This window comes from Microcaecilia unicolor, chromosome 1, assembly GCF_901765095.1.
Source record: "Microcaecilia unicolor chromosome 1, aMicUni1.1, whole genome shotgun sequence".
Classification (NCBI taxonomy): Eukaryota; Metazoa; Chordata; class Amphibia; order Gymnophiona; family Siphonopidae; genus Microcaecilia; species Microcaecilia unicolor.
The window spans coordinates 762,316,167-762,330,758 of NC_044031.1; the positions used below are offsets into that span (position 1 = coordinate 762,316,167).

Genomic DNA, 14,592 nt, shown 5'->3' on the forward strand with positions numbered 1-14,592 from the left:
CTTTAAAAATCATCACATATGATCACACCCAAATCCCACTCTTCTTGAATGCACAAAAGTTCTTCACCCACTAAACTGTACCGTTCCCTTGGGTTTTTGCAGCCAAAATCCATGAACCTGAAATTTTTCTAGCATTAAATCTAAGCTGCCAAATTCCATACCATTCCTCTAGCTTCACTAAGTCCTCCCTCATGTTATCCACACCATTAGGGGTATTTACATAAGTATATAAGTATTGCCATACTGGGACAGACCAAAGGTCCATCAAGCCCAACATCCTGTTTCCAACAGTGGCCAATCCAGGTCACAAGTACCCAATAGTAGCAACATTCTATGTAGAACCCCAAAGAGTAGCAAGATTCTAGAATTCTAAAGAATAACAAGATTCCATGCAGAATTTCACAGTGTAGCAACATTCCATGTGGAACCCCAAAGAGTAGCAAGATTCCATTCAGAATCCCAAGCACATAAGTACATAACTGTTGCCACACTGGGACAGACCAAAGGTCCATCAAGCCCAGCATCCTATTTCCAACAGTGGCCAAGCCAGGTCACAAATACCTGGCAAGATCCCCAAAAAAGTGCAAAACATTGTATGCAGCTTATCCTAGTAATAAGCAGTGTATTTTCCCCAAGTCCATTTAATAATGATGTATGAACTTTTCCTTTAGCAAACCGGCCAAACCTTTTTTTTAAACCCCACTAAGCTAACCACCTTTACCAATTCTTTGGCAACAAATTCCAGAGTTTAATTGCACGTTGAGTGAAGAAACATTTTCTTGAATTCATTTTAAATGTACTAATTTGTAGCTTCATTGAATGTCCCCTATTCCTAGTATTTTTGGAAAGAGTAAACAGACGCTTCACGTCTACCCTTTCCACTCCACTCATTATTTTATAGACCTCTATCATATCTCTCCTCAACCATCTTTTCTCCAAGTTTAAGAGCCCTAGCCGCTTTAGCCTTTTCTCACAGGGAGATCGACCCATCCCCTTTATCATTTTTGTCACCCTTCTCTGCACTTTTTCTAATTCCACTATATCTTTTTTGAGATGCGGTTAACAGAATTGAACACAATATTTGAGGTGAGGTCGCATTGTTTTCCATTCCTTTCCTAATAATATCTAACATTCTATTTGCAATATCTAACATTGAATTAAGTAGGACAGCCATGGGTTCAAATATTTTTATTTTTTATAGCAGGTATTACCAACAAATATCTGGTATAGCCATGGGGGCGACGTTTGCCCCCACTGTGGCGAACCAGTTAATGGCCACTTTTGAAGAGAAGTTATATCCATCTAGATATTTTCAATACATCCACTGTTGGAAGCGGTTTATAGACAATATTTTTTGTATCTGGACAGGTACTGTAGATACGTTGCAACAATTTGTGGGATATTTGAAATAATGTCATCCTCAGATTAAATTTGAAGCATCCAGTAATAATCAGATTTCTTTTTTGGATATATGGGTTGAGAAGAAACAAAATGATTTTTGCACTATGGTCTTTTCTAAACCAACGGATAAGAACTCTTTGAGGGGCATAATCGAATGGCGTTGGCCAAATAGATGGCCGGCCATCTTCGGGGCCGGCTCCACAAGGGGGCGGAGCCAACCGTATTTTCGAAATACGGTTGGGGCTGGTTAAATCAACCGCCAGGTTTAGAGGAGGTGGCCGGCTTCGTTTTTCAACCATAATGGAAACCGGGCCCGGCTATCTCAAACCCGGCAAAATGCAAGGCATTTGGTCGTGTGAGGAGCCAGCATTTGTAGTGCACTGGCCCTCCTCACATGCCAGGACACCAACCGGGCACCCTAGGGGGCACTTCTAGAAATTAAAAATAAAAATAGCTCCCAGCTGCATAGCTCCCTTCCCTTGGGTGCTGAGCCCCCCAAACCCACTCCCCACAACTCTACACCATTACCATAGCACTAAGGGGTGATGGGGGGCACCTACATGTGGGTACAGTGGGTTTTGGAGGGCTCAACATTAACCACCACAAGTGGAACAGGTGGGGGGGGGGATGGGCCTGGGTCCACCTGCCTGAAGTGCACTGCAACCACTAAATACTGCTCCAGGGACCTGCATACTGCTGTCAGGGAGCGGCTATGACATTTCAGACTGGCAAAAAACTTTTTTTATTATTTTTTTATTTTTGGGCGGGAGGGGGTTGGTAACCACTGGGGGAGTAAGGGGAGGTCATCCCTGTTTCCATCCGGTGGTCATCTGGTCAATTGGAGCACTTTTTTGTGACTTAAAATAAATGGACCAAGTGCAGCTGGCGAAATGCTCGTCTGAGCCAGCCATCTTTTTTCCATTATTGGGTGAAGCCGACTATCTCGTAACCACGCCCCCGTCCCGCCTTCTGTACCCTCCCTTGAAGGTTGGCCGACTCCGCGACTAAAAGCAGTTGGGGCCGGCTAAAATCGGCTTTTGATTATACCGATTTGGCTGGGATCAGGAGATTGCTGGCCATCTCTTGATTTGTGTCGGAAGATGGCCGGCGATTTCTTTCGAAAATAAGCTCATTTGTTGTATTTTTCAAGTATGCATCCTCCATTTGCACAATTCCTCCGTTATCGAAGAGTTTTCTCATCAGAAGATGAGTTTATGTTTAATCATTTTTATTGTCAACAAATGCTGCATAGTACATCACAGGCATGAAATAAAACTTACAAATTAGATCAGCCATGTTGAATTTTCCGTTAACGAATAACTTTTCAGATGATGAGTTTAAAAGGTGTACTAAAGAATTGAGCTGTAAATTTTTGCAACATGGGTATCCTAAACATCTAATAAAAAAAGTGGTACATGAAGATATTTTACCATTTGTGATTAAGTACAATGCGAAGACAACGATGCTCAGTAAAGTTGTGAGGTGACATTTTGAATTATTGAAAACACACACCACCTTTGAGCGAGCTACTATTTTGTTTTCTTATCAAAGAGGATGTAATTTGGGTGATCTGCTGAGTCCCAATGATGTCTGGTCGTGTAAAAAATTTAATAAAACTGTATCGAACCATAAGAAATGCGGTCATTGTTCAGTGTGCCAGATCATGTTGGAAGGCAGTGAATTTACTTACCCAAAAACTGGGGAAAAATATATTTTGAAATCTTTTATGAACTGTGAATCAGCGGGGGTTGTCTGTCTAGTTCAGTTCCCTTGTGACCTGGTGTATATTACCCAGACCACTAGAAGCCTTAAGACGAGACTGATGGAACATCGTTGCTGCCTCAAACTTTGTAAGCATGAAGCTCCCTTAGTTACACATTGTGAGACTCAGAATCACCAATTTCATATGCTACAATGCACTGTACTAGAGCAGTTGGAACAATCTCAACGGAGAAGTGATTCTGATCGCACTTTGTGACAACTGGAGGAAAAATGGATTTTCTTCTTTAACTCTGTTGAACCGAAGGGTTTGAATATCTGTGTTGATATTGCAGATTTTGGTATCATCTGTAAACAGGCAAATCTTACCAGACAGCCCTTCAGCAATATCATTTACAAAAATGTTAAAAAGAACCGGCCCAAGAACCGAACCTTGCAGAACACCACTGGTAACATCCTTTTCCTCAGAATGAGCTACATTTACCAAAACCCTCTGTCGCCTTCCACTCAACCAGTTCCTAACCCAGTCACTTTAAGGTCTATACTGAGGGCATTCAGATTGTTTATTAGTCTATGTGGAACCGTGTTGAAGGCTTTGCTAAAATCTAAATATGCCACAGCTAGTGCTCTCCTTCCATCCAACTCTCTGGTCACCTAGTTACCCACTGCTTTCCAACTTCTTCCAGATGTTCCCATCCAGACCACAATGCCTTGAGGTAATCCCCAATCTGAATCGTTTCTTTGAAGTCCTGAACCTTCACTTTTGAATGAACCTTCTCCACACCTATCTTAATATTAAACCACACCATCTGGTGATCACTGGATGCCAGATCACTCCCCATTAGTAAGCACTACGTTCAGTATGGCCCCATCCCGTTCCATAGTAACATAGTAGATGACGGCAGAGAAAGAGCTGCACAGTCCATCCAGTCTGCCCAACAAGATAAACTCATATGTACTACCTTTTGTGTATACCTGACCTTGATTAGTATCTGCCATCCTCACGGCACAGACCATAGAAGTCTGCCCAGCACTAGCCCCGCCTCCCAACCACTAGCCCTGAAATAGTTTCCTCTTAGAGATATCCAGGCCCCCTCCCCCTGCTTCTAAAAGACCCCAGAATAGGGATACCCCAATCAACATCTGTCGTATTAAAATCACCTATTAGTAGTACTTCCCCTTTCACAGCTATAGTAACATAGTAGATGACGGCAGAAAAAGACCTGCACGGTCAACCCTGTCTGCCCAACAAGATGAACTTGTGTATACCTTACCTTGATTTGTACCTGTCATTTTCAGGGCACAGACCGTATAAGTCTGCTCAGCACTATCCCCTCCTCCCACCACCGGCTCTGGCACAGACCGTATAAGTCTGCCCAGCACTATTCCCCGCCTCCCAACCACCAGTCCCGCCTCACAACACCGGATCTGGCACAGACCGTATAAGTCTGCCCACCACTATCTTCGCCTCCCAACCACCAACCGGCTCCGCCACCCAATTTCAATTTCGGCTATGTCTCTGAGGATCCATTCCTTCTGCACAGGATTCTTTTATGTATATCCCACGCATGTTTGAATTCCGTTACCGTTTTGCTCTCCACCACCTCCTGCGGGAGGGCATTCCAAACATCCACCACTCTCTCTGTGAAAAAATACTTCCTGACATCTTTTTTGAGTCTGCCCCCCTTCAATCTCATTTCATGTCCTCTCGTTCTACCGCCTTCCCATCTCTGGAAAAGATTTGTTTGCGGATTAATACCTTTCAAATATTTGAATGTCTGTATCATATCATATTATATATGTTGAATGTCTTCAATTAAATATCTGCCCATTTCTTCTGTAAATACATTTGCCTTTCCCTGTTTTCAGATTGACCCACAGGGCCTCTTCCTTACATTTTTCTCTGTTTATGTTAAATGCCAGCACTGGTGCCTGAAGCCAGCTGAATTCTGGGCAATAATTTCATTGGTTGTCACAGCACATAATATCATGTTGCCTTCCTCCTTTCTCATTATCACCCTAAACCTTAAATTGTATCCCAAGACATACTTCTCCTAAGCCTATTGCCTGGTTCTGTAAAAAGAAGCTTGCAGAACCTCCCCCCCTCCCCCTCTAACTAACAGTGTATCCGACTTTTAAAGAAAAAGACACAGGTAAAGTTTCTCATCTTTATTCCATACTCATTTCTCCTGAGCAGACGTGCAATAATATGGTAACAGAGGGCAGCTCTGTAGGGTGGCTAGAGATATACCTGCCTAGTAGGGTGGCTAGAGATATACCTGCTACTCAAAGACCTGTGACCTACACAGTGACACTCCAATTTCTTCACATGGCTTCTGCGTTTAAAGGACTCAAGACAGGATTCAACAGGTCCATTTAATAAAATACTTTTAAAATGTCTCAATGTACATCCTAAACATTTTGAAAGTCACTTTCAGAAAATAGCATGTTTTATCGTTTATTTATTTGCTATACCGCCTCTTTCGGGGGTTGAACAGTTTCCTAAAGGACAAGTTCATAAACCGCTACTAAACGGACTTGGAAAAATCCAAAATCCCAGGAATAACATGTATAGAATGTTTGTACGTTTGGGAAGCTCGCCAGGTGCCCTTGGCCTGGATTGGCCGCTGTCGTGGACAGGATGCTGGGCTCGATGGACCCTTGGTCTTTCTCAGTGTGGCATTACTTATGTACTTATGAATCGAGGCGGTTAACTTACAATTTATATATTTTATATTCACTTTTTCTTTTGGCCTGGTAGTTTGTTTCTGCCATTTTTGGGCTTCTAGTTCAACCTGAACTAGCCTCTTTTGGGCTGTAGCACATCAATTTTTATTCTCAACTTTCTGGGGATTTACTATTCCCACTCTTCTTTTTATATCCCTTCCCAAACTTACTTTAGCACACTTTTCACAGCAGTGGTCCTCAGATGCTGGTCATGCACCTGAGATCCTTCTGTTACACTGAAAACACAGGATCTAAGTCACATCACTAGGTGTCACCATTGAACAATGCGTGGGTCTTCCAAGCAGGGGCGTAGCCAGACTTCGGCGGGAGGGGGGGCCAGAGCCCGAGGTGAGGGGGTACGTTTTAGCCCCCCCCACCACCTTTGAATCCCCGGCACCCCTTCCCGCCGCCAACCCTCCCCCGAGTCCCCCGCCGCCAGGTACCTCTGCTGGTGGGGGTCCCCAACCCCCACCAGTTGAAGTCCTCCTCAGTCGGTCTCCGGGCCGGCGCGTTGCTGCAGCTGATAGTAACATAGTAGATGACAGCAGAAAAAGACCTGCACGGTCCACCCAGTCTGCCCAACAAGATAAACTCATATGTGCTACTTTTTGTGTATACCTTACCTTGATTTGTACCTGTCCTTTTCAGGGCACAGACCGTATAAGTCTGCCCAGCACTATCCCCGCCTCCCACCCACCAGCCCCACCTCCCACCACTGGCTCTGGCACAGACCATATAAGTCTGCCCAGCACTATCCCCGCCTCCCAACCACCAGCCCCGCCTCCCACCACCGGCTCTGGCACAAACCATATAAGTCTGCCCAGCACTATCCCCGCCTCCCAACCACCAGCCCTGCCTCCTACCACCGGCTAAGCTTCTGGGGATCCCTTCCTTCTGAGCAGGATTCCCTAGCATTCTGAATCTTCTGTGTGAGTCGTCCTGCACGTCCTCACACAGAAACTGAAGTTCCAAGAGCTACGAATTCTTCCTCTGGCTGACCTGATGCGCAGAAGTTCTGACTGGGGGAAATCACATGCTGGTCCTCTCCATGGCAATGGCTAGCTCCTTCATCTTCACTTCATTCTGCTCTCTCCTCCTCACCCCCTATAGGTGAAACACTATTAGACTGTGTGCTATCTGGAAGCAACACTTTTCAACACAAGGTTTCTGTGTGGGTTTGGGCACAGCTTGTGAGGGACCAGCAAAGAAAGTGGAGGCCTCTCACCCTGAGAGGGTCTAGTATAGGGTTACCATATTTTGTCCCCCAACAAGGAGGACACTTGCCCCACCCCTCCGTCACACACCCCGTCACCTCCTTCCCCTTACTACTGCCCTGGTGGTCTAGTGACCTCTTCGGGGCAGGAAAGAGCCCCCTCTTTCCTGCCCGGAGCGCTGCCCTGCATGCATCCTTCCTGTTGGTGATCCTCGGCACTGATTCAAAATGGCCGCCGAGAGTTGAAGTCTCGTGAGGTCACTTCAACTCTCGGCGGCCATTTTGAATCAGCGCTGAGGATCACCAACAGGAAGGATGCATGCAGGGCAGCGCTCCAGTAAGGAAAGAGGGGGCTCTTTTCTGCCCCGAAGGCGGAAGAGGTCACTAGACCACCAGGGCACTAGTAAGTAAGGGGAGGGGAGGCTTGTCTGGATTTCTGGACAAATGGGCACCAGCCTGTCTGTCCTATAGGACGGCCCGCCCACCAGCCTGCCCGTTTGTCCAGAAATCTCGACAAACGGGCAGATTGGCAAAACCCGCCCGGTTGCCCGGACATGTCCTCAAAAAGAGGACATGTCCGGGTAAATCCGGACCTATGGTAAGCCTAGTCTAGTAGAATATGTAAAATCTGAAAACATGTTTTTTTTAATAAGGAGAGAATGTGTGTATTAAAAGTTTTTTTTCCATGTATGTATATAGAGAACTGTTTGTTGTCTAAATGTTGTTTTCAAACTCTAGTAGTGAGTTGATTCTCCAAAATATTAAATCAATGAACTTTAGCAAAAGATGAAGCTAAAGATGCATAAGAGTGGTCTAAGGGTTAGTGCAGCAGACTGTGGACCTGGGTTCAATTCCTGCTACTGCAGTGGGTTGAGGTTCGGGGGAACTAGGTTCAATTCCCTCTGCAGCTCTGTGTGACTCTGGGCAAGTCACTTAGCCCTCCATTGCCCCAAGTACAATATACAACTTTGAGCCTATTAGGGACAGTGCAAAGTCCCAGCAGTAGAGATTGTAAACCACATAGTTGCTTCGGGATCACTTACGATATATCAAGCACTGAAAATAAATAAATAAATATCAAATGATGGTGTGTTAGATTTGCAAAATACCAATTCTAATAAGTAAACAGATAAATAAATAAATTTACAATCTTATGCTTGTCTGAGTCAGAATTCCTGCAAGCATAAACCAGCCTGCACGTTCCAATATTTTCACCTCGACAGCAGGGTATATTGTGAGAACCTGCTCTGAAAGGCTCTGTTTCTGTCAGCCATCCATTCCTGCAGTTTACAGCTGAATGTCCACGCCCACCACCCCTCAGCCATCTGGTCCTAAAACGGGTTTTATAAAGCTGAGCTCCTCTTCAGTCATCAAATCCTCGTTCAACAGTGTCAGGCTTCTTTGTGAGCAGGCTTCACCAAAGGAAGGTACCACTGGAACGGCAGTAACAGTTTGATTATAAGCCAGACAGTCAGGCAATGCTTTACTACTTATTATTTCACTCATTCCAATCAAGAAATGCTAAAATCTATTGGAGAAAATCTACTACTACTACTATTTAGCATTTCTATAGCGCTACAAGGCATACGCAGCGCTGCACAAACATAGAAGAAAGACAGTCCCTGCTCAAAGAGCTTACAATCTAATAGACAAAAAATAAATAAAGTAAGCAAATCAAATCAATTAATGTGAACGGGAAGGAAGAGAGGAGGGTAGGTGGAGGCGAGTGGTTACAAGTGGTTACAAGTCAAAAGCAATGTTAAAGAGGTGGGCTTTCAGTCTAGATTTAAAGGTGGCCAAGGATGGGGCAAGACGTAGGGGCTCAGGAAGTTTATTCCAGGCGTAGGGTGCAGCGAGACAGAAGGCGCGAAGTCTGGAGTTGGCAGTAGTGGAGAAGGGAACAGATAAGAAGGATTTATCCATGGAGCGGAGTGCACGGGAAGGGGTGTAGGGAAGGACGAGTGTGGAGAGATACTGGGGAGCAGCAGAGTGAGTACATTTATAGGTTAGTAGAAGAAGTTTGAACAGGTTGCGAAAACGGATAGGGAGCCAGTGAAGGGTCTTGAGGAGAGGGGTAGTATGAGTAAAGCGACCCTGGCAGAAGATGAGACAGGCAGCAGAGTTTTGAACCGACTGGAGAGGGGAGAGGTGACTAAGTGGGAGGCCAGCAAGAAGCAGATTGCAGTAGTCTAAACGAGAGGTGACAAGGGTGTGGATGAGGGTTTTGGTAGAGTGCTCGGAAAGAAAGGGGCGGATTTTACGGATGTTGTAAAGAAAGAAACGACAGGTCTTGGCGGTCTGCTGGATATGAGCAGAGAAGGAGAGAGAAGAGTCAAAGATGACCCCAAGGTTTCGAGCTGAGGAGACAGGGAGAATGAAAGAGCCATCAACAGAAATAGAAAACGGGGGGGAGCGGGGAGGTGGGTTTGGGGGGGAAAATGAGAAGCTCGGTTTTGGTCATATTTAATTTCAGGTGGCGTTGAGACATCCAGACAGCAATGTCAGACAAGCACGCTGAAACTTTGGTTTGGATGCAAGGTGAGATATCAGGGGTAGAAAGGTAGATTTGGGAGTCATCAGCATAGAGATGGTAGGAAAAGCCATGGGATGAGATTAATGAACCAAGGGAAGAAGTGTAGATAGAAAAGAGGAAGGGAGCAAGAACAGAACCCTGAGGTATGCCGACAGGCAGAGGGATAGAAGTAGAAGAGGATCCACCAGAGTGAACACTAAAGGTGCGGAGGGAGAGGTAGGAAGAGAACCAGGAAAGGACAGAGCCCTGGAATCCAAGTGAGAACAGGGTATCGAGAAGTATGCTGTGATCGACAGTGTCAAAAGCAGCGGAAAGATCAAGAAGAATGAGGATGGAATATTGACCTCTGGATTTAGCCAGTAATAGGTCATTGGAGACTTTAGTAAGCGCAGTTTCGGTTGAGTGGAGAGGGCGAAAACCAGATTGTAGTGGGTCAAGAATAGCATGTGAGGAGAGAAAATCAAGGCAGCGGCGGTGAACAACACGCTCAAGTAATTTAGAGAGAAAAGGAAGGAGGGAGATGGGTCGGTAATTAGAGGGACAAGTAGGGTCAAGTGAAGGCTTCTTAAGGAGAGGTGTGACCACAGCATGTTTAAAGGCAGCAGGGACAGTCGCAGTGGAAAGTGAGAGGCTGAGAATGTGACAGATAAAAGGAATAAGAGCAGGAAAGATGGCATTAAGAAGGTGGGTGGGAATGGGATCAGAGGAACAGGTGGTACATTTTGAGGAAGAAAGGAGAAGTGTAGTTTCCTCAATAGTAACTTCAGGAAAGGAGGAAAGGGAATGAGGGGAAGGAGAGAGAGGGGAACGGACTAGTGGAGGGAGAGGTGGCGAGGTAGAGAAAGCAAGGTTTATCTTTTGAACCTTGTTGTGAAAGAATTCAGCAAGGGTCTGAGGAGATAATGAAGGGGGAGTTGGGGGAGGGGGCACCTTGAGGAGAGAGTTCATGCTTTACAACCAGATACCTTCTTGTCCTGTTATTATATATAGTAAACTTTCCCTCTTCACACCAACACTGATCTGTGATTCACTTATGTTCAGACAATCTCAAAAGCTAGTCAAGAAATGTATCAAGGTAGTCCAATTAAAAGATATGGCCTTATATAACTGTTTTCAAACCTTTATTTCTTTGCAAATAGGCAGAAAACCAACATCTGTGTGTTACTACATAGAATAGTTACCATAGTGCTTTAAAATTTGCTGTGAAGGAAGACACTGGTACTTAGAAATATTACATCTGCATGAATTTTACATCTAGCTGCAATTCTTGTAAGGTTTTATCAGTGATGTTCTGTGCTTGGCTGACACCCGGGGCGGATCGCCACTGCGCGCACCCCCCCCCCTCAGGTGCAGTGCAACACGGCGCCCCCCCCCCCCGGCGTGGCATGGCACCCCCCCCCCCCCCGGCGTGGACCACGCGGTGCAGCACCTCTCACTCCCCCCCTGACAGTCCCCACCTGCCTATCAGCTGAGCTCCGTGCACCCGGCACCTCGAATCTGCAGCGCTGCTGACTGTACAAGAAAAAAACCATCTCGTCGTTGGCCCTTCACTCACTGAGTCCCGCCCTCTGATGTAACTTCCTATTTCCTCGAGGGCGGGACTCAGTGAGTGAAGGGCCAACGACGAGATGGTTTTCTTCTTGTACAGTCAGCAGTGCTGCAGATTCGAGGTGCCGGGTGCACGGAGCTCAACTGATAGGCAGGTGGGGACTGTCGGATGGGGGGGGGGGAGTGAGAGGCGCTGCACCGGGGGGGGGGGGGGGTCCACGCCAGGGGGTGTGTGGACGGAGCACCCCCCACCCGTTGACACCCGGGGCGGACCGCCCCCACCGCCCCGCCCTTGCTACGCCACTGGGTGTTATTTTGTATGAAATTTGGTGTACAGCAATTCAGTATGAACCTCACAACTGGTACTTGCATTCGCCTCTCTTCAGTTTGTGCAAACAGAATTCACAGAAAAAAGAACATAAGACCCGAAGGTTCATCAAGCCCAGTAAACTCTGGAATTTGTTGCCAGAGAATGTAGTAAAAGCACTTAGCTTAGCGGGGTGTAAAAAAATGTTTGGCTAGCTTCCTAAAAGAAAAGTTCATAAGCCATTATTAAAATGGACTTGGGAAAATCCACTGCTTATTTCTAGAATATATTTGTATGGCGCAGATATATTGATGACATTTTCATATTGTGGAGCGGTGACATAACTGAGCTTAGGAATTATTTTATAGACCTCTATCATTTCTCCCCTCAGCTATCTTTTCTGCAGCTGAAAAGCCGTAGCCGTTTCAGCTGAAAAGCCTAATGTAAGCTAGAGACGCTAAGGGACCTCATGCTTCTCTGCCAATCATTTGGGACTTGTAGAGTGTCTTATCCGTACAGGATACCAAAGTACTTCACAGTGCAGTAATTCAGACAGACATGTAGCCACTTCTGGGGTGGATGGCACTGCTGTGTATTTCTGGAATAGGATTGTATAAAGTTCGGTCTTCTTGTAAATCTGAATTCCAGAACTCATCACAAAAGGACACCATTGTGTGCTATATGAAAGCAGAAGCAAAAGTCCAGTAAATAAATCAGTGACGCTGAAAGCAAAGCCACCTACCTCCTCTGTCATCCCTGCACTTTGTCTGCCAGCAGCATTGAAAGGAGGCTTCAGATAGCCCTTGAAGTACATGGGCACAAGCTCATGGAACGTAGACACAGGATCCTAATCACAGGGATGGAGAATTACTGCTTAGCTTACGCATACAAGAGACAAGTGAACAAAACAGAACCCAACACAGACATTTGCATATGGTTATGATTCTGTAAAGGCAAGGCAACTTTCCAAATGCTCCAAAGTGCTTCGACCTCCCTGAACTTACATCTGTAAATTTACTGTCATGTAAATGAATAAACAACCAGGAATTTGAGGAATCCAGGTGTTGAGAACACATGAAAACTGTGAGCCCTGGTGCTCTATTCTCTGAAACTGAAAATGTAATGAAATCGGATGATGGACAGGTAGGGCACAGGCAGACAGGATGATCTAATAATGCCCGTATCCTAGTAAAAATGTTACCTTGACCTTAGATCAACTCCTATGTATTTGCTCAAGTAAATGCTGACTGTCCGAGAGCTGTCATGCACACACACAAGCTTTGTTTTTGTACAAAGCGTCTAGACACAAAGAAATATACAATACGCATTATCTGGAATCTGAGATTTCTTTACCGAGCGCTGCTGTTTTGGGCTGGCACTGTCTCAGCACCCCATGTTTGAGTCTCTTATCTAATGGGAGTGGTATGGTTGGGACACACTGCAGAGATGCTACCCTTGAGCTCAGGGAGGGAAGACAGCTGCTGGGATTTCCTGGACCCTGGCTGACTATGCGATATGATAGCAAGTTTTAAAGGAAACTTTCCTCTGTCCCTGGGACTGGAAAGGATACTGGAGGGGCCTGGGTGAGCCATCTTAGAAGGATCTATTAAAAAAAGATACTTTCTGTACCACTACTAGACATACACAGTGCTGTACAAAGCAGGGGCGTAGCTACGTGGGGCCAAGGGGGCCTGGGCCCCCGTAGATTTGGCCCTGAACCCCCCTGCCGATGACCCTCTCGATCTCCCCTCCCGCCGACAACCCACCGTCAACACGCCATCGCCGTCTGCTACCTTTGCTGGCAAGGGACCCCAACCCCCGCCAGCCGAGGTCCTTTTCTTCCTTCGTTCTGTTTCTGTACAACGTGCAGGACGTCAGACTCAGAAACAGAACAAAGGAAGAAGAGGACCTCGGCTGGCGGGGGTTGGGGTCCCTTGCCAGCAAAGGTAGCAAACGGCGACGGCGGGTTGACGGCCGGGTCGAGAGGGTCGTCGTCGGGGGGGGGGATCAAAGTTGTTGTTGTTGGTGGCAGCGGCTGGGGGGGGGTTGGCAATGGTGGTGGGGGGGGGGGGGTCGGTGGTGCCGGGGGGGGGGGGGAGGCTAAAATGTGCCCCCTCACCTCGGCCTCTGGATCCCCCTCCCGCCGAAGTCTGGCTACGCCCCTGGTACAAAGAAACACAGGAGACAGAACTTACGCACAAACAGGACAAATAAGGGATCGGGGAGTTTCATATTACGGAATAAAAATTCTGTACCCGATTCTCCTTGCTGCAGATATATGTGAACCACTTCAGGCCAGCGGCCACATGAGTTATTTCATCTGTGTAAATAATTTCTATAAGTTTGATGGACGCCTCATCTCCCTGTGTAGCAAATCGATTCCGAGTCTGGGGTTGAATGTCTAACCCTCTACAAGGAAAGAGAACAGCAGCGCCAAGTGTTAAGGCACAAGTAATGTTCTAATGCTGCTTATTAGGTGTATCATTAGCATTATGCTGACATCGTATTGGCAAGGGGGTGGAAGGAGGTGAGGAGCAAAAGCTGCTACTAGCATTATAACCCTCACCTTGCTGTTTTTAAAATAACTTAGGGAATCTTATATCCCAACCCTTCCATAGTTACAATAATGAGCATTAAGACAAGATGGGGTAACATGATTCTGTACTCACCCCACCCACACCACAGATCATGAAAGCTCAGGGAAGGGTGGTAACTCTGCACCTGTAGCGCCTGTGGTGAGTTCAAAGCAAAAATTCAGCCCAAAGAAAAGGGTGAGAACAAGTGTGTGGCTCAGATCATCTTTACCTGGCTTCATGGACCATATGTACGATGGCTAAGCGGGCAAGTAGGTCATGGGCGGTATCGGCTGCAGACTGCCACAAACCTGACAAAAGACAGACAGCATGAATAACCCTCACAAGCATTATTACTCTTTAGATTTATACAGAACTTTCCGGCCACCCTCGGGGTACAGAAGAAATTCAAAGGACACTAAGAAACACTAGGGTACATACCACCTTTCTAAAAATAATCTGTTTTGTTTGTGTCCTTTATAAGCATACACAGACCCACCAGCCCCAGCGAATCCACTACACCTTAAAATGCTGCTCCTGACCATCAGGACTGGTGAATTTTTTTAACAGG

The 14,592-nt window shown here is 46.2% G+C and overlaps 1 protein-coding gene across 1 annotated transcript in view; it reads right to left on the reverse strand.

Moving 5' to 3' along the window:
- Positions 1-8,017: 8,017 nt before the first annotated feature.
- The window catches only part of LOC115460690 (uncharacterized protein HI_0077-like), an 86,249-nt gene continuing 79,674 nt past the window's right edge, over positions 8,018-14,592 (reverse strand). The window contains exons 9-12 of the mRNA XM_030190457.1: positions 14,254-14,332; positions 13,704-13,857; positions 12,191-12,295; positions 8,018-8,493 (exon numbers count right to left, since the gene is read on the reverse strand). Coding sequence (XP_030046317.1) covers positions 8,452-8,493; positions 12,191-12,295; positions 13,704-13,857; positions 14,254-14,332 — 380 coding nt within the window. The 3' untranslated portion in view covers positions 8,018-8,451. The remainder of the gene's footprint in view (positions 8,494-12,190; positions 12,296-13,703; positions 13,858-14,253; positions 14,333-14,592) is intronic.